The sequence below is a fragment of the Schistocerca americana genome, chromosome 1, assembly GCF_021461395.2.
Source record: "Schistocerca americana isolate TAMUIC-IGC-003095 chromosome 1, iqSchAmer2.1, whole genome shotgun sequence".
Taxonomy (NCBI): Eukaryota; Metazoa; Arthropoda; class Insecta; order Orthoptera; family Acrididae; genus Schistocerca; species Schistocerca americana.
The window spans coordinates 832,675,594-832,702,805 of NC_060119.1; the positions used below are offsets into that span (position 1 = coordinate 832,675,594).

Sequence of the window (27,212 nt, forward strand, 5' to 3'; positions counted from 1 at the left end):
ACCCAGTTCTAAGCAAAGAAGGGAAGGCAGAAAGGTGGAAGGAGTATATAGAGGGTCTATACAAGGGCGATGTACTTGAGGACAATATTATGGAAATGGAAGAGGATGTAGATGAAGATGAAATGGGAGATATGATACTGCGTGAAGAGTTTGACAGAGCACTGAAAGACCTGAGTCGAAACAAGGCCCCCGGAGTAGACAATATTCCATTGGAACTACTGACGGCCGTGGGAGAGCCAGTCCTGACAAAACTCTACCATCTGGTGAGCAAGATGTATGAAACAGGCGAAATACCCTCAGACTTCAAGAAGAATATAATAATTCCAATCCCAAAGAAAGCAGGTGTTGACAGATGTGAAAATTACCGAACTATCAGCTTAATAAGTCACAGCTGCAAAATACTAACACGAATTCTTTACAGACGAATGGAAAAACTAGTAGAAGCCAACCTCGGGGAAGATCAGTTTGGATTCCGTAGAAACACTGGAACACGTGAGGCAATACTGACCTTACGACTTATCTTAGAAGAAAGATTAAGGAAAGGCAAACCTATGTTTGTAGCATTTGTAGACTTAGAGAAAGCTTTTGACAATGTTGACTGGAATACTCTCTTTCAAATTCTAAAGGTGTCAGGGGTAAAATACAGGGAGCGAAAGGCTATTTACAATTTGTACAGAAACCAGATGGCAGTTATAAGAGTCGAGGGACATGAAAGGGAAGCAGTGGTTGGGAAGGGAGTAAGACAGGGTTGTAGCCTCTCCCCGATGTTGTTCAATCTGTATATTGAGCAAGCAGTAAAGGAAACAAAAGAAAAATTCGGAGTAGGTATTAAAATTCATGGAGAAGAAATAAAAACTTTGAGGTTCGCCGATGACATTGTAATTCTGTCAGAGACAGCAAAGGACTTGGAAGAGCAGTTGAATGGAATGGACAGTGTCTTGAAAGGAGGATATAAGATGAACATCAACAAAAGCAAAACAAGGATAATGGAATGTAGTCTAATTAAGTCGGGTGATGCTGAGGGAATTAGATTAGGAAATGAGGCACTTAAAGTAGTAAAGGAGTTTTGCTATTTGGGGAGCAAAATAACTGATGATGGTCGAAGTAGAGAGGATATAAAATGTAGGCTGGCGATGGCAAGGAAAGCGTTTCTGAAGAAGAGAAATTTGTTAACATCCAGTATAGATTTAAGTGTCAGGAAGTCATTTCTGAAAGTATTCGTATGGAGTGTAGCCATGTATGGAAGTGAAACATGGACGATAAATAGTTTAGACAAGAAGAGAATAGAAGCTTTCGAAATGTGGTGCTACAGAAGGATGCTGAAGATTAGATGGGTAGATCACATAACTAATGAGGAAGTATTGAATAGGATTGGGGAGAAGAGAAGTTTGTGGCACAACTTGACCAGAAGAAGGGATCGGTTGGTAGGACATGTTCTGAGGCATCAAGGGATCACCAATTTAGTATTGGAGGGCAGCGTGGAGGGTAAAAATCGTAGAGGGAGACCAAGAGATGAATACACTAAGCAGATTCAGAAGGATGTAGGTTGCAGTAGGTACTGGGAGATGAAAAAGCTTGCACAGGATAGAGTAGCATGGAGAGCTGCATCAAACCAGTCTCAGGACTGAAGACCACAACAACAACAACATGTGTAATTAGTAGACGGCAGCATGCTGCTCTTGTTGCGAGAGTAAATATTTTTATTAAAAAGTGAATGAAACATTTAAGAGTGGTGGTTATAAAATCTGTAGAGTCACAGATTTCATCTACTTCTATGTGCCATAGATGAAAGTAACCTTGCAGTTTTAGGTTTTCCGCAGTATCCCTAAATCGATGCAGGGATAGAGTCTTCGGAAAGGCCACGGCTGATTTCATTACCCATACTTCCTGTATACAGTCATGTATTCTGCCTCCAATGATGTCGTTGTCAAAGCGATGATACACCCTTACCCTCCTTTCTTTCCCTAACAGCTGATGTGAATAATATTGAAAGTCGTATGCTTGTTCAGCATTGCAAAATTACCGTGGTTCAGTTAAGTGACGTATACAGTAACAGTAACCATTACGTTCAGAAACGCCAAGTCGTGCAATTCGCAGGATAACAGTGGTTACACTAATAAGCATTTAACGTACAGGTCCAGCAGAGCCTTTGTTTTTTGTCTTTTGTCGCCGGCCAGAAGGAAAACGGGTCTGCTGGGCGGGCTCTGGCTGAGTTTGGCAGCGACAAGTCTGTGGAGGCCGCGGGCCGCCTGCCTGTCTGCAGGGCAGGGCGTGTGTGAAGGCTGGTGGCTTGCGGCCACACCCAGCCCGGGCCGGCCTGTCGCTGACCCACTTCTGCCACCTGGCCGCCCACTCACACACCCCTGCACTTGCTATCGCGCCTATCGGAACTCGCTTAGCGCTACATGTACCGCTTTTACACCCACTCACTGTCACGGAACCTTGAGCAATCTAAAAAGACTTCTGTTCTACAAGTTTCCAGTGGGAAATTTACTTCATCACCCACATAGGCCTTTGCAAACCTCTGTTGAGGTTATTGTTGTTGTTGCAATCATACATAGAAAGAACGTTTTGATGCGTCATTTCACGCTCGTCTATCGTGTACAACTCATGTCATTTCTCCGTAGTTTTTCCATCCTACGTTCATTTGAACCAACTTACCGCATCAGTTAGATCCTTCTCTTGTGTGACCATATTGCCCGTAGTTCCTTTCCAATTCCTGAGGGTATTTTTGATCTGTCGTTGCAACTACAAGAAAGTGCCTGTTTTTCTCAGTAGATGCTTTTCGCTTTATTGGAGTAAAGCATCATCAATGGTCTGTAATTAAAGATATTTACAATCTGATTTCTTTTTAAGATCGGAAAACAATTCATTACCAAGTTATGGTAATTTCTGCTTGGTTTTCCGCCTACATTAGGAAATGCCCTCTGCTGGCACGTCTTCTATTTCGTGCAAGCAGATAGCATTTCCTGACATTGGGGAAAAATCAAGTAGAAATTACCGTAGGCAGAGACTAACAAATTGTTGACGAACTGTTTTCCGATCTTAAAAACAAATCAGACTGTAAATATCTTAACTTATAAACAACTGATGATGCTTTACTTTAATAAAGTGAACAGCGTCTGGTGAGAAAAACACGCAGTTTCTTTAACGATAGATATAAGGTATCCTCAGGAATTATCATATCAAGCTTTGCCTACCTTAAATAAAAATAAATTGTGTAGTTGTTATTTTCCTAAAAATAATCAAACAATTAATTATATATGACTTTTTACAAGATTCATATTTCACTATTAGGTTTAATCCTGTGGCTTTCACCTCGTATGTGTATGTCTGTACATTACATATATTGCACACATCTTCTCCTCCGCCTCTCTCTGCCCATATCATCCTCCTCCCTCCTTGTCCATTTTCTCCTTCCCTTCTGTTCATCTCCTTCTCCTCCCCTTCTCTATCCATTGTGTCCACCCCCTCTCTCTCTTTGTTTCCTCCTCCTCCTCCTCCTCTCTCTGTCTCATCTTCCCCCTTCACAGTACACATCTCCTGCACCTCCCTCTGTCAGCCATGCCTGTCCTCATGCATACCCTCTGAAATAGATTCCGCTACTACTTGCAAAACACACTTGTCGTGCAGGGCAGCCTAGATGCCAGATGTTGCCTATCTTTTTCACCCCTACCCCACTCTAACAAACAGAGCGACAAGACAGCGAATTAATATTATATTGTCATTAAGTTTTGAGTGATGTTTAAGATTCCAGGCCTCTAGCTTATTGGAAAGTTAGTTTAAAATCAACTGCAAAATTTGTACTGAACAAGAAATCAACATAATAATAATGTCTTAAAATATGGCCACAAGCCATAAAAATCAAGTACAAAAACATTTATCATAGAGCTACGTCTTTATTTATCGAACTACCTAGATTTTGTATTATAACTATCAGATTATTATAACATGCAACAGGTGTTAGCACAATAACTATTAAATTGTACATAAAAGTTCTGACTGATAGCAGAAACACTATCAGTCATGACTGTATCTCTCTTTTATTTTTATCTCTTGTCAGCTTCTTTTTCTTCGATTTTTTTTGCAACTCACATTAAAAATAAGTTTTTATAATAATATTCATAATATGAAATCTTGTGTGCAGGAACACGAAAAGAATTTTAAGTCCAAATGAAACAAAATTATGCAAATCGCGCAAAACCCATTGTATATTATAAGACACAGATTTCTATAGTGGATCATGCATTTCAGTAGGACAGCGGGGAGTCTGTATTGCTTGTAGTCTGAGAGCAGACCAAAATTAGATTAGAGCATAATAATAGAGTCTAGTGCTAGTTTGTAGAAGTTAGTGATCGCTATACATTTGTAGGGGTTTCGCGTGACAGCAAATTAAAATTAAAAGTCCATGACATTAACAATAGTATATAGTGGAATTTCTACTTTATGTTCCTCGTTCTCTAATAATCTATGGAAGTAACACTGTGTATGTCTTTATTAATGTTTATTTCCACTAGTGTTTTCCTATTAGTTACTACTGTACATAAATTGCATCTTAGCCTGTGTTGGAGGAATAGGATCACTTTTTTTCTTGTTTCTTTGTAAAAGCTGTGAGTAAGTGACATAAGAAGAAATGCTCCAGTGGCAAATAAAAGTGAACATTTAGAAGTGATGGTATCATCTAGGAATGTCAACTTTGTAATGTGTCGATTGAACTTTTCGCTGATGTTTTTCAAACTACTATGTAGAACGGAAACGCCTTAGAATTAATATATTTGGAGGATACTGTCAGAAAGAACAGTACGTCTCGAAACACTCGTTCTCTCTCTATTTCGTATACATTATTGATGTAAACCTCTTATTCATTTTCATATTCACCAGAGTCAACAACATCACCATTTCGTGTATCGCAACACAATAATTTGTGAAGCCATAAAACTGAAGCCGATACACGTTTATTGATCCGTTTACCTGAATAATTTAAACTAATGTAAAAACACCGTCACGAATTGAACACTCTGATTACACTTGCTACATCTATTGCACACGCAGACTATAAAATAGTCACAGTGTTGGCTGTTTTCATTTATCCGTAGGAACATTCCACACGAAACAGGAGAATGAAAATAAAATCGAATGCTGATAGGCCTACTATGAAAACAGCCGACACTGTGAAAAATTATTTATAAATTGTCAAAAGTACTCACGTTTGTTGTCGCTAGCGTTAACCAAACTACTAAGGCGAGTAGTGCCCTCATTTTTGCTGAAAAAGAAAAAATAATAGAGATTAGGAAGACCCGAAAGAATTGATATATTTGAGTTACATGAGAGGAAGAAATTACGAAATATAAACATGCGAATTAAGACACATTCAAAAGACATTTCATTTTGGGCATTGACACATTGTTGTACTATTTGTGACTCTGACTACTATATATGTGACTGTCCACCCCTCTCTCCTCCATACAACGTAGAAGGTGAATGACGCCGAATTTATACTAAGGACAATCTGTGTTCACAGAGGAAATGAGCATAATGGGAACTTAATTCCCGCTAACAGTGGGAAGTTCTGCGTTCTTGGGAATACCTTGGGAACTACTGCGGAAATGAAAACTTTTGTCTCACATAAAATCAAAGAATTTTCGCTTTTCTTCCCGTATAAGAACCTAAGCTTCCAGAGTTCCTGATGACTATCTGCGAGATTGCCAAAGAAAAATACGGACGTTTCTACTGCAAACATCCTTTCGCAAAGGAACGGTTGAGGCATAAAAACGTTGTACAGTGAAAAATAGTGAACAACTAGTACGCCAAGAGATGTCGAATCTGCATCTTTTGTTCTATAAAGTCGTCACTATATACATTATGATGTAACATGTAGCTGAGTAATTTTACAGACGGCTCCAGGAGACGTAGTTGCATTCCGAGTTGCATTAACGTAGATTCGAATATACGTCCAAATTACATCAACTGCTTCGATATTCTTGATGTCTTGGTAGGACTGGAAGGATTGTTCGGTACCCGCTTGAGACGTTCCTGTTGTCAGAGGTACGACTCTTTGTTCTTAAGCTGCATATCTCTCTAGTTGCGAGCTTCATACCAAAGAATAACTCCGGTCGCTTTCTGTATTGCACACTACTTCCCTTGTCTGTCCGTTACAGAAATAAAAACAAAAAGATTACAAAAACGCACTGGAGGTCGAAGATAATATGGCAGTGGTAATCTAAAGGGAGGTTGTTACCAATGTGAAACTGAATAGCTAATTAATGTGTACCAGAAGAAATGGCGTGTTAAATACAAATATGCAAGGTTATACATTGCAAAATTACCACCTGTAATTTCTTTTGTTCGGTGTTCATGCTGAGACGGTGCTGTAATTAAGGCCGTTGATACCAGTAACATTACACTTCTTTTATGTATAGAAACAGGTTGTTACAATGTTCTGGAAGAAGTGTCAGAGAAAGAAATTGACGAGTAATCGAACATGTAGTCCATTCAGTAAGTGGAAAGAAGTAGGAACCGCTGTTTCATGTATGAACGTTCTCAGTCTTCTGCAGATCAACTGAAATGGTGAGAGAAGTATCGCATCAACAGCTTCAGTGGAAACAAAAAATTTACTTTTAAGGATAAACACGCCAGAACAGAGCGCTTTAGTTAATACAATAGACTCGTAATCGAGAGCAGCTAGGTTCAAAATGCCACCTTTCCCGAAATCACTTAAGGCAATTTTTGGGATATTCCCGGTAAGAAGGCAGCGGCGATATGTCTTCCCCATCTCTGTCCAAATTAGTTCCTTCCTCGTCAACATTGTCTATTTAAAAGAGTCGCCAAACCTTAACGTTTCTTTTATAGATCCATGGCGTTGCAGGAAGCAATCCTGCTATCTGCTCGTTTTGTTGCCAGAACGTTGGTGATCTCTGAAGGATCTGCGGGGGTGGGAAGCGCTTCGGCCGGCACTGTTTCCAGAGTCGTTTGCTCAGGTCGCATCAGCGCTCCGGCGGAGACAATTTGTGCCTGACTGCGCTTCATTTCTGGCGAATCACGACGAGTCGTGGCACAGCGCTTCTCTTGGTTTACCCGCTCCAGGTTAGGGGTCATGGCCACGGCCATGTCAAGGGAACGAGAACGATGAGGAACAATCTCTCCACGGTCAAGTCTGACGGCTCCATTTAGTTGCTGTCGCATAAATTAGAACGGACGGCGAAGTTACTAGGGAGTAGTGACATTATGTGCATTTCAGTCGCAACAGTGCTGATGCTCCAAGGGGTCAGTTCGACTGATACAATTTTAAGAATGTATACTACCCTTGTCTGCTTTCACAAAATTGATCTCAAAGTTAATTGCACGCCTTGTTATTAGTGGTAATATACGTTTCAGCTGTTATTAAGAAGGTCTTATTTAGACTCCCAACAAGATGGTAACAATCCTATAAATTTTGTATGGAATCATCTGTTATTTTAGCTGTACCCTGATACCGTTTTTCAAACAGATGTCCATGTCGGAGATGAGGCTGTTAATTCGAGGAACACTAATGCTGTCTTCACGCGGGAGCTGGCTCTCAACGCGAAACATCGCAAACGTAGTTTCCAACAAGGCTGGTGCATACTCAGAAATGAGCTGTTACATCATACGGAACGTGCTCCTCAAAGTGATTTTCGACCGCAGCGTTCTCCAGCGGTAGTCGTCGGCTATAAGTGAGTTTAAACCACACTATTTGCGGAAATGGAAGAACGTAAAACAGTTACATTATGTCTGTTATCGATCATGGAAGATGCACGTAGAAAATATGCTGTAATGTCGCTACTCATTGGTCCATGTTCCTTATCACGTCACGAAATCGAACAAATTCACTCCCGAACGGAGAGCGCTCTTGTTTATAAATAATGTCGAGTATTCAAAAGATATATGAAATTAATAACACAGTCACAGTATCATTTAGAAAACATATTTTGAGAAAGAGGTCTCTGTCCACTTTGCTATACATGAACAAAGTTATATGAAACTATCTTTTTGGCTTTGCTATGTCCTGAAGCTTAGACAAGAAGAGAATAGAAGCTTTTGAAATGTGGTAATGTGGTGCTACAGAAGAATGCTGAAGATTAGATGGGTAGATCACATAACTAATGAGAAGGTATTGAATAGAATTGGGGAGAAGAGGCCGGCCGATGTGGCCGTGCGGTTCTAGGCGCTTCAGTTTGGAACAGCGTGACCGCTACAGGCATGGAAGTGTGTGATGTCCTTAGGTTAGTTAGGTTTAAGTAGGTCTAAGTTCTAGGGGACTGATGACCACAGATGTTAAGTCCCATAGTACTCAGAGACATTCGGGAGAAGAGGAGCTTGTGGCACAACTTGACTAGGAGAAGGGATCGGTTGGTAGGACATGTTCTGAGACATCGAGGGATCACCAATTTAGTATTGGAGGGCCACGTGGAGAGTAAAAATCGTAGAGGGAGACCAAGAGATGAATACGCTAAGCAGATTCAGAAGGATGTAGGCTGCAGTAGGTACTGGGAGATGAAGAAGCTTGCGCAGGATAGAGTAGCATGGAGAACTGCATCAAACCAGTCTTAGGACTGAAGACCACAACAACAACAACAACATGTCCTGAAGGCTTTAACCACCGGTGTGTCATTACCTGGCACTTAATTATGACAAATCGTACCAAAAAGGAAACTTTTGTGATAAACCTTCAGTATGCCTTTCATTTGAAACGGCTTACTTTTATAGCACACAAGTTATCGTAGGAATAGCCTTTAACCTCCGATATGTTGTTTGCGGCAGTTTTATTATAGCAAATAGTAATAAAAACGACACGTTTTCGAGATATCATCAATATGCCAGTGTTTTCAAACGACATGTGCTCGTAGTACTAAGATAATAACATAAAAACCACCAAATACGGGCTTCAGCTACAAAGACGTAATCCTTTACGCCGTCTCTTAAGTTCTGTTTGTGTCCTAAAAAACGATCTTGCGCCTTATTGGCCACTTTCCTCGGCACGCTGCAAAAATCTGACTCGTCTAATCCTGACTTTCACGCTTTAGACTGCTGCACAACGCGGAACTACACCTTGTGACGTCACAAAGTCTGCCAGGTTCCTTTTCACACCCCGTGTGACGACGATTTAAGCCGAAAATTACGCGAGATGATAAAGAAGGTCCAGGCGACGTACCCGCTGTTGCGGGAGACCTCGTTGTGTTGCTCCTGGCGACTCGAAGTACATCCCTGAGCCCCGCGACCAGAGAGGTGGCTCACAGCTGAGAGGCCAGGCGGATGTGAGGAGCGGCCACAGCTGGTCCGCGTTGGCGGCGGCTATGGAACAGGCAGGGCCGCGCCTACCCGCACGTAGGCACCGGCCCGCTACTCCGTGGCGCAACGTCTCCGGCCTTTCACCACTTACCGCCGAGGCCATCTTCGCACAAATTGATTGTGACGATGCCACGGCAGGAAGCCGACTTCTGACATTTTGTGGTGCAGCCGGTAACCGTCTCCGGAGTAACGAGAACTTGCAAGTGAATCCTCGTTTTAATAACTGTACAGGTTTCTGCACACAACGATGATGACTCGTCAGTGCTTGCCCGTAGGTAGGTAGAACTCATCGATTAAAATCTCCCGTCTTACTATTTACTGAGAATTTAGTCAGTTTCCTTTACGCTGGATTCCACAGGTGCAAAGGATTCGATCATGGTTGAAACCATAATCCTACCGGTGCTGTATACTATTGTCAAAATTTAATTGACATTCACCAAAGACTTCTCAGTATACTGAAATATACATGTGCCACAACAAGTATCACTTGATACTGGCTTATAAATGGGAACAGGCGTGTACTTAGTGTCAATAAATTTTTGATTTTGATAAAAACTTTACTGGCTCGGTGAAAGCATCGATTTCACTTTCAACAAACTTATCCACTTTTTTTTAAACGTTGTACATCTTTGGACTGCTAAAATAAAAAGCTCAATAGTCTATATTACCAAACAATTAACCCGATGCACGGTCACCTAATACCAGTTTCAAGTTGCCTCTCTACTAGGGACAATAAAAGTTTAATTTTCTATATTTCATATAATACTACCGAATTTAATAATTTAAAACTGTCATAATCTACTCTTTGAGACACAATCTTATCTTAAAGGTTTAACACAATAAGTCAAGTGCTGTACTGAATTTAGAAACTGCGTATATCTTGGGGTAACGCAACTCACGACACGAAATTTAGCGAGAATATTCATCCAGTATTTGAGAATGACAGCACTTAGCGACTTTCAACAAATTTTACATACTATTTCAAACGTACGAAACTTTTTCTCGCTGATACCCTGCACAATATGATAAAAGAAAAAAAGTTTTTCGCTTACTACATTTTTAGCTGTACATACACCTAAACTTAAGTATTACGCATGACGTTTTAATTAATTACCACTAACCCTATTCGCAACACATTTTGCAGCCGGTAATCACATTTAGCTCTGAATGTACCTGGGAAGTTATGCCATTGTTCAGGAGATATGAAATCCCAAACATTGACAGGCGTGAAAAGCTAGCTTTTGCTTCAAACGGAGTGCAAGTTACCCAGACTATACTCATCCACGCTTGATAATGAGAGCACTTAGCGACTTCCAACAAGCTTTAAACCTAATTTTTATCGCTTGCATGCATAACAATATTTAATACGTTAAACAACTTTTAAAGTAATCGGACGTTTGAAGCTGTTTCCCTCACACGAGTCTGATTCTTTAAAGAATCGAGGGTGGGGAGTTTCTGGTGAATAAATATGTGACATGTTTTGTGGGAACCCTACAATGACGCAAGATGGACCACTAGGGTATGTAGAGAACCAGCGATTTTAGCTGTTTAATTTGTCATGCAACCATGTAAACTGACCGGCGAAAAACCATGGTTTGAGAACAATATTATGAATCCCAAATGGTTCAGATGGCTCTGAGCCCTATGGGATTTAACTTCTGAGGTCATCAGTCCCCTAGAACTTAGAACTACTTAAATCTAGCTAACCTAAGGACATCACACTCATCCATGCCCGAGGCAGGATTCGAACCTGCGAACGTAACGGTCGCGCGGTTCCAGACTGTAGCGCCTAGAACCGCTCTGCCACCCCGGCCGGCTATGAATCCCAGACAAGATTTCTAAGTGTGTATCTTCTCCCTGACGGACTACTCACTTGAAGTAGATTGGAAAGTGCAACACTGCAGGGACTTTTTCATATCTGTCCATTGGCCGCGCGGGATAGCCGCTCGGTTTGAGGCGCCTTGTCACGGTCCGCGCGGCTGCCCCCGTTGGTGGTTCTAGTCCTCCCTCGGGCATGGGTGTGTGTGTTGTCCTTAGCGTAAGTTTAAGTAGTGCGTAAGCTTAGGGACCAATGACCTGAGTAGTTTGGTCCCATAAGACCTGACCACAAATTTCCGAAGTATCTGTTCATTAACTCAGTGTGCATGATAGTCGCCTGGAGAAGGTTGATAGAACACAATAAGAAGAGACGAATTCCCTCCAGATACAAACGATCCATTGCTTTGAATGCTTACAATCCATGTTTCAGCCATATAGTACCGTTTGATGAAAACTTCATCTGAACAATAGTCTTATAGCACGTGACATTAACGCGATGGCCTAAGACATACTCAAACGGCACTAGATGATTCGAATGATGATTCAACTGTTGTAGAGACGTATCATGACTGATGAAGCCAAGTCCCTAAAATGTGCATAGAAGGTAGACTGAAATACCGATACTGGAGAGATAAAGAAAAACAGTAAATGTCGAAGTAAATAAGGTGTCTCGGATTCCCAGATTCCAGATCATATGGAAAACTGTTTTGAAGCTACAAATATTATTATGTTGCTGAAGGAGGTATCTTCTCTGTTTACGTGTGGTGCATTGGACCACTCATATATCCGGTTCAGAGCGACCTCTACTGACGTGGTAGATCTGGATTTTCAGCTTTGACTCATTTAAAGAATATCCTGGAACGGCAAGGAGGACAAAAACAGATGTTGATTTGGTGGATATTTTCGATGCAGACATCGCTGAACTGTATGCTTAGGTCGGTATCCAGTTCATTAGAAAAGGAACGCAAGCTCGGTTGTACGAGCGTGGGGAAAGAAACCGGCCATAACCATATTAACGTTTATAAATGACCTAGTTACTGTAATGAAATGAGTATTTCTTGAAGCAGGCAGCTTTTTAAAGCCTGTTTTGGAGCGTCGAGCTGTAAGACTAGACTGTTGGGGCCGAGAGACTGTTTAGCAATGACGATGGTAGGGAACACGATTGCTCGTGAAAGTGGGTGTCGGGTGTTGCGACGCGGCGAAGAGAAGGGCTGCCCAGCGGCATCGGCCTTCCAGGAAGTGCGCTAGGGGAACAATAGAGGAAATCCTTCCGGCCTAACTTGTCGCCGCGGCAGTCTTTCTGGAGGGGCGGGTGTCCTTTTGTCATAAGAAAGAAGAGCTGCCGGCCCGGATCTCGGTTTATCACAAGGAGTCGGAAGTAACGGTGACAGATACCGAAGTAACGGCAGAGAGATACACGGGAATAAGTTGTACGCTGAGCGTGTAACACGAAACTGTGCACGTGTTAAACAGACTTAAAAAATACAGATCCTGTTGGTCGCTTTTTAGAAATAGCACGTTATTCTAAAATTCATGAAATATGCGAATTAAGCGAAAGTCTAACTTTATGCACATGCGTTGCCATATACATTTCTCTTATTCTTTTATGGATAGGGTAGAATGAACTGTATTACGGGACATTTTAGAAGAACATGATTATAGACCGGAAAGACATACAGGGGACTGAAACTTCCTGGCAGATTAAAACTGTGTGCCAAGCTGAGACTCGAACTCGGGACCTTTGTCTTTCGCGGGCAAGTGCGCTACCATCTGAGCTATCCAACCACGACTCACGACTCGTCCTCACAGCTTCAATTCTACCAGTACCTCGTCTCCTACCTTCCAAACTTCACAGAAGCTCTTCTGCGAACCTTGCAGAATTAGCACTCTTGGAAGAAAGGATATAGAGGAGACATGGCTTAGCCACAGCCTGGGGGATGTTTCCAGAATGAGATTTTCACTCTGCAGCAGAGTGTGTGCTGGTATGAAACTTCATGGCAGAGACGAGGTACTGGTAAAATTGAAGCTGTGAGGACGGGTGGTGAGTCGTGCGTGGGTAGCTCAGATGGTAGAGCACTTGTCCGCGAAAGGCAAAGGTCCCAAGTTTGAGTCTCGGTTCGGCACACAGTTTTAATCTCCCAGGAAGTTTCATATCAGCACACACTCCTCTGCAGAGTGAAAATCTCATTCTGGATACTGGGGACTGTCAGATACTCATTAAAGATTATTGAAAGGATTGTCTCATCAGCCTCAGGGCAGTGGAAGAGCGTACCAAAAATAAAGAAAAAAGGAACAGATAATCTCTAGTAGGTTGTTTCCTTTATAATGAGGTAAAATATGTTAAAACGAACTGTTTCACGTCGAGTATGGAAAATCACAGTTCACACCGATTTCAGGATCCTCATTTCTGTGTTCAATGGCGATACCAAATGCGCAATTCTATTTTGGAGCGTAAGCCACGTGATGTGGACGCCCATAAAGTTTAATCAGCCCATCGAGATATCGAAACAGGCTACTACACGAAAGGGCGAGTATTTGCTTGTGTAATGATTTTAACTCTTTTTCCTAAGTAAATATTGTGACAACTGAAAGACGCTGTACTAGTGAGTTACGGATCGGCCTGCAAAGGCCTGTTATCATATGACACCAGATTTGTATTTTTCTAGCGAGAGTTTAAGTGAGGTGTGTTGCTGCGCGATACATGTTACAAAACATACACATACTGGTAAAGTTTCAGCTCATCTGCAGACTTCACTTTGATGGCACCAACTTAGCAGCTCACAGCGAATTTAAAGCAGGGCACGTTATTGTAACAATTGCTAAATAAGTATTATCATTCCGAAATGAATATCAATTTAAATATTTTAGTTTTTTCATGGAATATAGGTACCTACAAAAAATATACACACATTGGCGTTGGTCCTCAATATTACTGCCCATTTATTTAGTAAGGCAGCTTCTATTATATGCAGGCTCATATCTTTATTCGTGCACCATAACTGCTTACTTCCACATGCACGACATCTTCAACTGAAGCATTCATACGCGGCTGAAGCAACATGTCTCTCCCTCACCCCCCCCCCCCCTTCCCTCGTCCGAAAATACAATTCTACCAGCGTAAAACTCGGCGCTCGTTGTTACTGAGGCGACATTGACTAAACTCAACTCTTAATAGCACGAACTGTTGCGTTAGTAGCTTCCCCACTACCGAAAAATGACAGCAGTAACCTCTCAGTTATTCATCAGGAGTCCGCCTTTTTCTAATGAAACTAGTTTTCAAACATATTCGAGAGCTATTAGAAAGATAAATTAATTTTGTAACATTCACCATAGTTTCCAATGACTCAAAAGATCTAGACTGCAACAAAACGCTGTTTCACCTGCTTCGACTGGCAAGCAATGTAGTAAAGTACTAACTTCTGTGCATATTATTCTCGAACGCTTGGTCCACATCTTGACCGTTAGTGAATTGAGCTGAAGAATGCGTAGGCTTCCACAGCCAATTTTCAATTGGAATGAAGTCCTTTTGGGTGTAACGCCATATCATTCTGTGGCACTGAAGAAACTATAAAAACAAAATCGCCTTTACAGCGGTTCTCTTTCGGGCGAGCGTTTCATATCCTCAAGCCAAGCATTAGAAACGCGATCGAAAAGATTATTTTGTTTTATAGCTTTTAGTGTTCCAAAATGTCGCTGTCTAATGTCCAAACTGATTTTCCTCAAATATTAGTAGAGTCTAACGTCGACATCGTCTATCTATAGGTATAGACGAATTGTCAGTAAGCACAAAGCAGTCTATTACAGGGAGCCGCGTATTGAGAACGCCGGCGAGAGGCGGATCTGCGGAGAGTGCCGGCTACCGCCTGCCGTCTGCCGACGCGCGCCCCATTGTCGGCGGCCTCCGGCCACAAAACCCGCGCAGAAGCACAAGAAAAAGACCAGCCCACTCACTCTTCCCGCCTGAACGCGATTGTGTGCATCAGGTAATGGACTTTCACAGCGAATTTGCTCCGTGCCGACGTCCAACTGTTAGTACGGCATTGAGACCGCAGCCCCAAGTCACTGTTTCCAAAACATTCTCACTCAATTCTACTCAAAAACATGAGCTTTGCGACAGAGAAATGCCGAATCTTGTGGTGAGACTTTTGCAGAAACACGAGACAACTATTATCATCTGCATCGTATCCTCCGTTATGTTTAAAGAAGGGGAATTTCTAAATACAGCTGAAAACGTACGAGAATTTCGCCGCCCTAGTGCTTTGGCATGAAACAAGGGCGCAACCAGCGATATCTGTGCTTCAGTGACTCAAACACTTTCGGATGAAGTTCGTTTCAAAATGGGCCTTACAAAGTCTCAAGAGGTATAGAGGACGCCCGTAGATGATATGAATACGACTATATCTACGAAAGCAAAAGTGGAAGAGCGGCAATCATTTAAGGCGTATCTGGGAATTACAGCTTTTGTAACAAACTAATTGTTGTGGCGACACTGTCCAGAGGTAATGTGTGCGGCAAATGTTTACTACTCAGCAATTCACACTACGTACTCGGTGTACCTTTGTTACACTGATGTCAGCATCCCGTTCTATTACTTCGTCAGAAATTAGCGTGTAGAATAGGCTCCACATTAATTGCGTAGTTGACTAAAAATGTAAAACCTTTAGAGCCACAGTCAACTATTATCATTCTTCCATTCTGCAGACATATTTCTTCGACGTGGATTTGTCTTCACGCTGTTTTGTACCCAATGCCCACTAGCCGGCGCAGGAACCCTTAAGGGTAATTTAGAATCAGTTTGAACTCTGCCGAGTTCTGCGCCCCCCCCCCTTCCCCCCGCCTCCTCTATTGCCACTACCCTTAAATGAATCTACTACTAGTCAAAACGTTAGAAATTTTGTACGTTTCCATCAGAATATACTGATTATTGCATTGTGAGTGATTCTACTTACACAGCTTCCTCTGTAATTTAGTAACGGAACTACCATGAAAGACGGATGCAACAGCAAGCTTGTCTTGTTTCACGATTTAGGAGCTTAAAACACTATTTCAGAATATGTCTCATAGTTTTGTTAACGTCTTTGCCTAAAAGGGTAAAGAAAAATGTAAATGAAAAAGTAAAGTTAAAAATACATCCTGTGATGACAAATTCCTTTTCCTGTCGTGTTACATTGCATACCTCATGACACTTTGTAAACACTGAAGGAAGCAAAGATGGCGTCTAGAATCTAATAACTGCAAAAACATATAACAAACAGGTCTCAAAGCATAGTGGAGATGCTTGATTACATAGTTCAACGGAAATGTAACTGTAAATCAGTTTTCAACAAAAATAATGTTCTGTTTTTCTATTCTTCTGCTAAACGATGTTAGAGGTTATCCCAAAGCCTTATCACACCACATAAATCCACCTGGGTATTTGCACTGTGATTTTGGCCCTAATGCCCAGAGCCCAGCGGGAGGAATGATACACCCCGAGAAGGCCCCAACGGTTGCGCGGTCCCCGTCGCCTGTTCTACCTACCAACCTCCCTACCAGCTACCTTATAAGTCAGGCTGGAGAAAGCGACGCTTGGCAATCCATACTGCGTTTCGCGGCGTGACCTCAGCATTTAGGAGGAGGCGTCTGCGACATACGCTCCGTTACTGAGAAATCACCTCCGCTCTCAGCCAGACGACCTACAACAAGGTTTTGGAGAGGACACTCGTGTATTCTCGTAGACGTTTCTTTTTCATTTTATTGCCGGCCACCACATATGACTAATTCTAACATCCTATAATGGGAGAGAGAGAGAGAGAGAGAGAGAGAGAGAGAGAGCAGCACCTATGATTATGGAAAGAAATCTGACGATTTCGGTGAGTTTCGGGCAACAGTGAGCGAACTGTGTATTAAGATAGGTTCTGAAAGAATACTTTAAACTTGCCTCAGACGTGATGAAACACCATTATAATTGTGTTAGCAGAAGCCTGATACAACAGCTGGTGCTTACAGGTCTCTCCGGAACGGTGGTGAAAGCCAGCGATTCATGCAGCAACACTGTCTCCCAAAACTCCGCCTACACTTTCTTCGTAGCCTGGCTCGGGCTGTGTACGACGTCCCAGTATCTCCAGTGATACGATACATCTGCTACTATTAAAGCCGGGTTTTCCTGTGAGTAGGAAATTTGAACAGTGTAGTATGCAACGCGGCTGGCGTAGTGTATCGGCATCTCGACAGCTACAAAATAGTGCAGGCGTTTTTCGACAGAGCGTAGTGCACCAGCGTGTTAACGCCGGACATGATAGGTCAACTGCTTCTGGATGAGTCTAATGCTTTGTACGCTTCGGCCTGGTGATGTAATTTCTGCAAGTCGGGTAAAGTTGATGTGGAAAATGGCCACAAAGTGTGTAAGAAGCTGCAAGAACGTTTCAAATGGTTCAGATGGCTCTGAGCACTACGGGACTTAACTTCTAAGGTCATCAGTCCCCTAGAACTTAGAACTACTTAAACCTAACTAATCTAAGGACATCACACACATCCATGCTCGAGGCAGGATTCGAACCTGCGACCGTAGGGGTCGCGCGATTCCAGACTGTAGCGCCTTGAACCGCTCAGCCACAACGGCCGGCAAGAATGTTTCAGTACCGAGGAAGAATAAACTGGTAATTGACGCGTAAGTCTGATACAGACAATCCTCCTCTTCATCGCTCATTATTTGTTTTCTTTTTTCCGACGCGATCCATCAATATTTTATAGTACGAGGGCGTGCTGAAAAGTAATGCCTCCGAATTTTTTATGCGAAAACTCTAAAATATGTTTAAATAAAACAAACTTTATCAACATTCTACATTATTCTTCGTGTCTACATATCTGCAGCACTCTGCTGCCAGTGGGCCCTGAATTGTAGCGTGTATCGTGACAGTGTGTAACGTAACTATGTCGGTGTGTGGGAGACAGCTTACTGTAATCTAGTTTAGATTTCGAATAGTTCGTCCATACATGGAACACCCTTTCGTTCAGCATGTCAGCACACAATGCCAGACCGCACACGAACGCTGCGACATCTGCAACAATCCGACTCCGTGGGTTCACTGTCATCGATCATCCTCCGTCCAGTTCCGACTTGGTCCCATGCGATTTTCATCTGTTAAAGAGCTCCGAGCACTTCAATTTGATAGCGATGGAGCAGAGGTGAGGTTGTGCCTCCTTCAACAAAGCGAAACATTACACATGACTGTATCAACAGACAGATCTTCCGTTGGGAGAAATTTTTTTGTCACCAGGGTGACTATGTTGAGAAATAAATATGTAGACATGAAGAATAAAGATGTAGAACGTTAATAACGCTTGTTTTTTTAAAAAAAACTTTAATAAGAGTTTTCACATAAAAAAATCCGTGGCATTACTTTTCGACACGTAATACGCAATACTGATGGATCCCTTCGGAGAAAAGAAAAGGAAATTAACATACAAGGGACGATAAAGAAGAGGATTACTTGTACCAGAATTCTGCGATATTAGCACTTTGGTTAAAGTAACAACAGTTTGTTTGATCACTCTTCCCAAGCTACACATCTGGAATGAGAAGTTAATGTGCTTGCCGTTTTATTTTACGGAAACGCAGAAATCCACAACGTATTTAAGTTTTGCGTCTCTGCTGACGCAAGACGACCTGTTCTGTTCGCGCAGCGCAAAATTCCGGCTTTTAGGAAAACCCCGCTTAAGGCAAAGTACCTTTTACTCCGTATGCAACTGCGCCTTGCTGGGCGGAGAAATGAGAGATTTCAAATTTTGACTCGGTGGGTAAGAGATAAGTACCGGATTTGAATCGCGGTTTGTTAGAGACTCCACCTTCAGTTCAGTTCCTTTACATTATTCTGTTTCAAGCACCACTGTCCTCCACCACTGCTCGTTATGCAAATGAAACTAGTTGACGTTCGTGGTCATTTTCAATACCCGAGAAGAATTAGACACAGTTTCTTGCTTTAGTCAGTACTTGTCAAAAACTATGGTTTATGACTGCATTCTACAGTTATAAGCCGCGTATCTTGGTGTATTACAATATGCTGTAAAAGCTCTTTTTGACGCTTGATTCTCAAAGTTCTCAGGATGTTTAACAGTGCAAGTTTGAGACAATGAGACGCAGGTAAAGGCTACATCGTGCTGTTGGTGTATGTAATGCAAGTTTATCACCACGAAATATAGTTAGTGAAGTAGTGTATTGCCTTCATTTTTTGCCAATTTAAGAGAAATAGATCCGATGAATTACAGCGCACACACAAGCATTTGAGGAGTCAGTCTCGCCGCGCTCCATACGCGAATCTAACTAGAAGAAACCCTAATACTTAGGTCCAATGGGAAGTATTTTGTGCGAAGCACTTCACAGTGGTTTGTAGGATGTGAATGGAGATGGAAATGTAGAAAGGAAAGACGTTAAATTACTGAGGCATGTATCAACCAACCAGCGGTAAAACTGCATAATACCGCTCCAGTTCCAAGAATTAGAGGGGTGGTGGTCTTGACTTTCCAGAAGTGTGACGTACTTTGCTTGAGAGCTCTTCGCCGATGAAGTCTACGGCTGGTGTTGCGAGGTGTGAGTGTCACTTCATTGCCGAACGTCCGGTAGCAACAGTAGTTATTAATTCCGATCATACGCGCGAGGTGGCGCCGACCTATTGTGTGAGGGGACAATGTGCGCTGGCACTCCGCTGTGGGGAAACCCTCACTGCCTACGTCAGCGAGCGCCACTGTGCTGACGCCTGGGGTCATGTTAGGACAACGTGGCTGCAGTCGCACCGGATCTGTTCTTCTTAATCTTGTTTTCCTTTCTGCATAATACTATACGAAAGAGTGCTGCATAAAGGCCACTGCAACGTATATTCGTATCGCTTTTCCTTCATTACAGTACAAGGGAGCAAAAAGACAACTAGCCATCCTCTCGACATTTGAAATGAGGAACAACGTGCTTTAGTGGGTCTCCTCCTAAAGAAGGTGATATGCCCTGACCTGTGAACTAATTACACTCGGAGTTACTGGGACACCTACGCTTTAACGTCGAATCTGAACGACGATGCAACTTGCAGTTTGTAACAAACATAAAGCATCGCTAGACATGAAAGACGCGCCACGTGCCAGAGAAAATTTCTGGGAATATTTGCAGTTTGACAGTTACACACTCTGCAATTAGGAGGACTAATTACTTGACCGTAAACGATTATATGGAATGTTCAGGTAATGGCCCGCAATGTGATGTGGACTTTACTGTAGTAAAGTAGTGTTCAAGCAGACGATGTACATACTATATGATACGCGTACATTCTTTGTATCTCACTCTTTCACTATAACACAATGTCTTTTTAATAATCAATCATAGTACTATCACCTCTTCCACTCTTAATTTCTGTTTTTTGTGTGTGTATCACTTCATAGTAGCTAAGTTATTAGCCACTAAATTACTAAGGGAAGTTTGGATATAACATAGTTTGTTAGATAATATCCGTTATACGTTTTCCAATAGCTCTCGGTAAGACACTTAAAGCTCGCTGTTATTACCACACACTTCATGAACTTTGTAGTTACTTTAGTATGCAAGATTTGTGTCAAAATGGCTCTGAGCACTACGCGACTTAACTTCTGAGGTCATCAGTCGCCCAGAACTTAGAACTAATTAAACCTAACTAATCTAAGGACATCACACACATCCATGCCCGAGGCAGGATTCGAACCTGCGACCGTAGCTGTCACGCGGTTCCAGGCTGAAGCGCCTAGAACCGCTCGGCCACACCGGCCGGCGATTTGTGTCACTTACACACTTGCGTCTTTATGGGCATAAGCTAGTTACTCGTTGATGGCAAAACAAGCCGAATTCCGGTTTGAAACCAAATAAATTCTAACCAAATAATCTCAACATTCATGTTTTTCACGTCAAAAAAAAAAAAAAAAAACGTAACTGGTGCAGATTTCACGTTCCTCAGCTTCGGAATTGTGCTACGCTCATCATCCTTGCCAAGTATGACACTGAATCTCAGACAGTGAGCGATCTCGAATAAATAGGGAACATATGACACTGAACAGAATGAAAGAGGGCATTTTACACATAACGTAGTATTGGCAACGAAAATGAGCAGCGCCTAACGGTGATAAGAATGTAAATTTTCCTGCATTCATACTGCGTAGAATTCCGGAAATTCACGTACAAAATTAAACACAGCAAGTTAGTGCAATGAACGCGACACTGGATAGATGTTCGTCAGGAAAAGTGCATTACATGCTGATTCAGTCTTGTTCTTTCTTCCTGAAGAGTCGAAGAGTCAGGGTGCTTTGTTCAAAAGCCTACGGTCACTCCCCCCGCTCTCTGCCCCCAACCATATCCTTATCCTTACCCTATACGCCATTTTTTCTGCAACTGAGATACTATTCCGTCTTTACTGACATTGGCGTCAGGAAGATGTTAAATTGGTTCTTTCCTTCCATAACAAAATTGCGGAGCACGACCCTTATTTTATGGTTCTGTTGGTATAACGCTAGTGCGGTGCCGTGTATCGCAGAGGAGAAAGGAAAAAGCGGCGGATGTACGAAGAGGAGACACAGCACAGCACAGCACAGGCCAGCTGTCGCGACGCGGCAGCTGGTTAGGGGCCGCCAGTCAAGCCTTTTATATAAGCTGGCCCGCCTTTCACCGGCATGGGTGACGGGCCATGCTGGCGCCGCAGTTGCTGCCTACACGGTAGCTATGTGCGGCTCACCGAATGCAGACACCGTCACAGACACCTTCACTAGTGTTGATCGTACCTCTCAACACTTACAGCACCTCCACTGCAATAAGGTACAACTGTTGCCTTACGTTTTCTGTGACCTGTTATTTGACACACAAGAAGACGGCTGTGCGCGTCTTACTGTAGACTCAGTAGGAATGCAAGGCTTTAAAACGGCTCTGAATGCCGCTTTAAACATCGATAAAACTTGCTTTGGGTCATAGAAATTTTGCGTTATGTGTCATATTATACAAATAACTGGTGTAACAATTTGTAAGGATACGAAACGGAATGATCACATAGGCTAAGTAATAGGTAAGTCAGGTGGCAAACTTCGGTTCATTTCCAGGATACTTGAAAGATTTACTCTGCCTAGAAGGCAGAATCAGTTGTGTGCCCCATCGTAGAACACTGTCCAAATGTGCGGGACCCATACCACACAGGGGTAACGGAGGATAGTGAAAGTATACGAGAGGGGATGTCACGAATGGTCACAGATTCGTTTCACTCACGAAGCAGCTTCACGGGAACATTTAAAAACTCTTGAATATTCCACGAATACATACCTGCGAAGTGTCAAGAACCAGTACTGAATGAACAATCAAGATATATTCTTCGGCCACCTCCGTACAGCCACCGTAGGGATCGTGAAGCCAAGATAAGACTAAGTACAGCGCACGCAAGGGGTGCTAAGCAGTCGTTCTTCCCGTGCTCCCGTGCACTGCAGGGTACGAAATGTATGTATAAGGCCTTTAGCTAAATTGTCTTATGAAATCGTCTCGTGTTATTGTCTGAATAATCTCACCAAGAGAGTTTCAAATACTTCATTAGCTCCCACCTTCAAAAGGTTCCAGTAGAAGAAGGTTTAAGAAGGAGGAAGGTAAAGTGTCGGCTGTGTTCACATAACGCGTAGATTTTGTAACATGGCAAATGAAGACGGTCAGTCGTGAGCCATATGTAAATAGCCAGTGAGAACGTCATGCGTTATTTCTTTCAGTTCGTAAATATTATTAACTTGTATTTTGTATCGTGATGACATAGATGTTGATATTCATCGAGAACGCTTTTTCCCATTTCTTTCGTTTCGTAAATGAAGTTGCTGATATTTTCTTTGTCTCGTAGGAATTTAAAATTTACATTGTGTATTTAGTGCTGTGGTGTTTTGGAGTTGATTGTAATATATTCCGTGATATATTATGACTCTCTGTCTTCATTGCTCATGATTTATGGCAGTATTACCAACACGTATTATTCGTGCAAACAAAGATGACACTCGGCGCGGTGGCTGATGGGAGCGACTGTAAATGGGAAATGCCTTTACGGTTGCTCCCATCAGCCACTGTGACGATTGTCAACTTTGTTTGCGCGTGCCACATAAAAACGACGGCACGGTAAGTGAAATTTTACCAATGAATCTCACTTCTCTTTGGATTGTGGTGTCTCATATTCGTGCTTCCTGCGTAATCTTTGTGCAATACACGAACGTAACCATTTCTCGACCAAATGAATAGTAAACATATCTCACGCCATCAGCCGAGCAATTTCGTCAGTAAGTTGAACCCTTTCGGTAAGCTGATTACCTTCCATCTTTGCCGGAAAATAATGTCAGCAATCTACTAAAGCGTTGCATTCCACCGATTTGTTAAATCACCCTACACTTCATCAAGGTAGGCAATTCACAAGAAACTACAGTTGCCTCAGCCACATGCAATTTACACGGACTACTGTATTATACCTCGACTCAATATCGTCACGCGTGGTTCTCTTTTCTCCATCGACCTGTTTCTAAAGAACGCTAACAACAGTTACCGTGAGAACGATGTTTGGAATTTTGTTGCCGCAAGGAACAGCGACAAAGCCGGCAGTTGCAAGCAATACTCGTACCGTTCGCAATAGCCGCAACGCAACGCCCTCTGCAGGCGTGTCTAACTCACTGCAGCTGCATATTCGCACGCATGCCGCGCTGCAGCAGTGGCGGCAGGCAGCTCGGGGCAGCATCGCAGAAGATAAAACATCTGTGCTGTGTGGGCAGCACACACAGGGAGCGGGGTACCCCGCAAACGTTGGTCGCACAATGAGGCGAGCGCCGGCGAGTCTCTGCGGTACCCTCCCGTCGCTCTGCACGCATACCACACGAAGGAGAGTATGCCTGCTCAAGAGCATTCCCACGCTTCGCCCACGCTTCACCATGGCACAGATATAACACAATGAACTCTAAATCGAAGGAGCCGCAGTAGAAATCCCCGTCCAGTATTCAAGATTTAAATTTTCTTTGGTTTCTCTACACCGCGTAAGGCAGAAGCAGAGACGATTCCATTGAAAAGGACACGGCCGGTTTACTTCCTCATCTTTCCTCCAATCCAACCTCGTGCACCGTCTCTAATGACTTCGTCGTAGACGGGACAACAAACTCTAATCTTGCTTCCTTCATTCCCATATTTGTCAAAAAGCTCATATATTATGCCTCATTAGTCTTTTGTTTTAAATATTTACCAACTCGTTGACCGCGTGTGCTACAAATCGAACAAGGAACCAACAGTTAAGATGGATTGCTTTCGGCTTTAGTCTTCCAGTTAATCAGAGGAAACCTATGTTGGGTTGTTCCTGAATAGCAGATCATTGTCTTGCTTACCGTGACCGATCCCCTTTAGCCCCTATACACATTTGGCAGGTTCGAATTCCAGTCCTGTCATCGAGATATAGATTTTCCATACCCCGCTTAAGGCTAATATTGGGCTGGTACCTATATCACGGCACAGACTGTTTCCTTCCCCGTCCTTTGCTAATGCGAACCTGTGTTCCATCTCTAGTGACTTCGTCGTCGACGACGGGTCGTTAAATGGGTGGTTCAAATGGCTCTGAGCACTATGCGACTTAACTTCTGAGGTCATCAGTCGCCTAGAACTTAGAACTAATTAAACCTAACTAACCTAAGGACATCACCCACATCCATGCCCGAGGCAGGATTCGAACCTGCGACCGTAGCGGTCACGCGGTTCCAGACTGAAGCGCCTTTAACCGCACGGCCACACCGGCCGGCATACGGGTCGTTAAAGCCCTAATTTTCCTTCATTCCTTCTCTTCACTCTTCACATACATTGTAATTTGTGAATGCACCGTACGTAGCCCAGAAGTCTTTAAGTGCTATACTTTTACTATTACTCTGGGTCTCGCACAGTTGTTTTCAAGGTTACATTCACAGACAAACTCGCGTTAAAATCTCGCAAATATCGGTAATTTTAAAAAAAAATTGTAGGATGTGCACTGCTGATGGAAGGGGAAATGCAGTGAAACACGATATGGAAGCTGCGTGTGAGTAGAAAATACTATTACGTCGCAGCAGTCGATTTCGTAAGAGCTATACTTACGTCGTGACCATACACTTTCAAACGTTTCCTTAGAACAATCTGACAACGAGAGCAAATAAAAAAGAAAGTGGAAATATTGTGCTAATTACGTAATTATCTTCACTGCGATTAAGGTGAAAACGATTTTCCAAATTAAATATTGCTGCTCGAAGTTTCAAGAGGAGAGTGAAGAGTGTAGAATATGCTAACTACACTACACGTGGACATCAGGGAAGTGTAGTATTATAGCGTTTTTGTGAACTTGTGTGAAAACTCGTGCATAATAAGCAGTGGTGTAAAACTGTTACTGCGGTACTGGAGCGTAGCGGATTACCAGTGACACTCAGTACCCACCTCCGTAGCCGAGATCGCTAGTGCATACCTGTGCCGTGTCGCTTGACTCGGAGGTTATCCGGTTCGATTCCTGATGCCAATAGTCGGAGTATTTGCACCAATGTACTGGATTAAATTCCAAATCTCTCCGCAGTATCTCACGGAGTGACGCCATTAATGGTGAACGTCTGTCGGATGGAGAGTTAAGATCTTCTGTCTCCTTGGTGTTATTCGAGAGTAGTAGGCTATGTGTCGGCACCTGATTTCAACCTCTCCCTTTTCTCATCATCATTATGCAACGCGAACATTACGGTACGCACTAATCTGTTACACTCACCTGCACACTACAAATGCACATATGACGCAACTGTCACATATTCGTAAGGAAGGGGGCCAATGTGCGTCGAGGAAGAACACCTTTTCCTACAGGCAGCTGAATCCACCCAGCGAGATATCCCAGCCAACAAAGCCATCCGACATTTACGTTTAGTGACACTTATTCCATAACCGTAGAAGTGATACTGCTGTCAGAATTATGAAGTACATGCGTATGAAATTTTAAAATGAGATAACTTCGGGAACTCTGCTAACAGTAAAACCCTTTATGTTTTACTGGCACGACGATGTGAGAAAACAGTAGCGTGAGGTAGTGGTGAGTGACTCACAGAACGTGGAAGATGCCGAATGTCACTCCTGTAACTTCAACTTGACAGACAACGTGTAATTAGAAATAAAGTAATTAATATAGCTTGAGAATACTACAAGGTTCAAATGGCTCTGAGCACTATGGGACTCAACTGCTGAGGTCATTAGTCCCCTAGAACTTAGAACTAGTTAAACCCAACTAACCTAAGGACATCACAAACATCCATGCCCGAGGCAGGATTCGAACCTGCGACCGTAGCGGTCTTGCGGTTGCAGACTGCAGCGCCTTTAACCGCACGGCCACTTCGGCCGGCGAGAATACTACAAGATTTTGTGCATTTGTCACGTTGGTAAATACCAACGGGTTCTTAAACACTTTTCCGCGAGATTCAGTCATGATCCTTTTGTCACACTGCATTTCAGTGCTTAGAGTCTAAGCAGTCATATGTTTTTCATGTTGTCTAAGAAATGATGGACGACTGAGCTTGAAGCTGCACTCTAATAAGACACACCGTAAAAATCTCATCCACTGATTTAGTAGAACGAAATGTAAGAAATGAAACGTATATGTGACTGAGTGTAGCCAGGTTCGCTGTTACAATTTTACAGAGTGGAGGTGACTTGTCCATCTGTTCGTACAGTAGAGAGTTCACCCGGTGTCGAAGGCCACACCGTCGGTTAGCGTGGAGCTGTTAACAATCCGTGGGTCCGTCGAAGGCCGACGGTAGCCGGGAGCATGTATGCGTTCTGGAGGCTGGCTGGGAACTCAGGTTTCCCCTCCACGTTTCCTCTGCGTCGAAAACTGTTTGCTGCAGCCACAGGTGTCTTGTGTTTGTCTAGGCGGGCGCCGCATGTCTGGGACCATTAAGGGAAATCCTTCCTATTCCTACAAGAGAGGTGGGGTAGAAATGCTTTCAGTGACATCCAGCAGCATCGGCGGCGTTTCTGGAAGCTTCATAAACAAGAGCAAACCTTGTTTGTTTTTAAGTGAACGGGGTGGGGGGGGGGCGCTTTGTATTTTGTTTCTGGAGGG

The 27,212-nt window shown here is 42.9% G+C and overlaps 1 protein-coding gene across 1 annotated transcript in view; it reads right to left on the bottom strand.

The window, feature by feature from the left end:
- LOC124594527 overlaps positions 1–27,212 on the bottom strand; it is a 605,846-nt gene that overhangs the window by 525,606 nt on the left and 53,028 nt on the right. Inside the window, exon 2 of the mRNA XM_047132903.1 lies at positions 5,208–5,263. Coding sequence (XP_046988859.1) covers positions 5,208–5,263 — 56 coding nt within the window. The remainder of the gene's footprint in view (positions 1–5,207; positions 5,264–27,212) is intronic.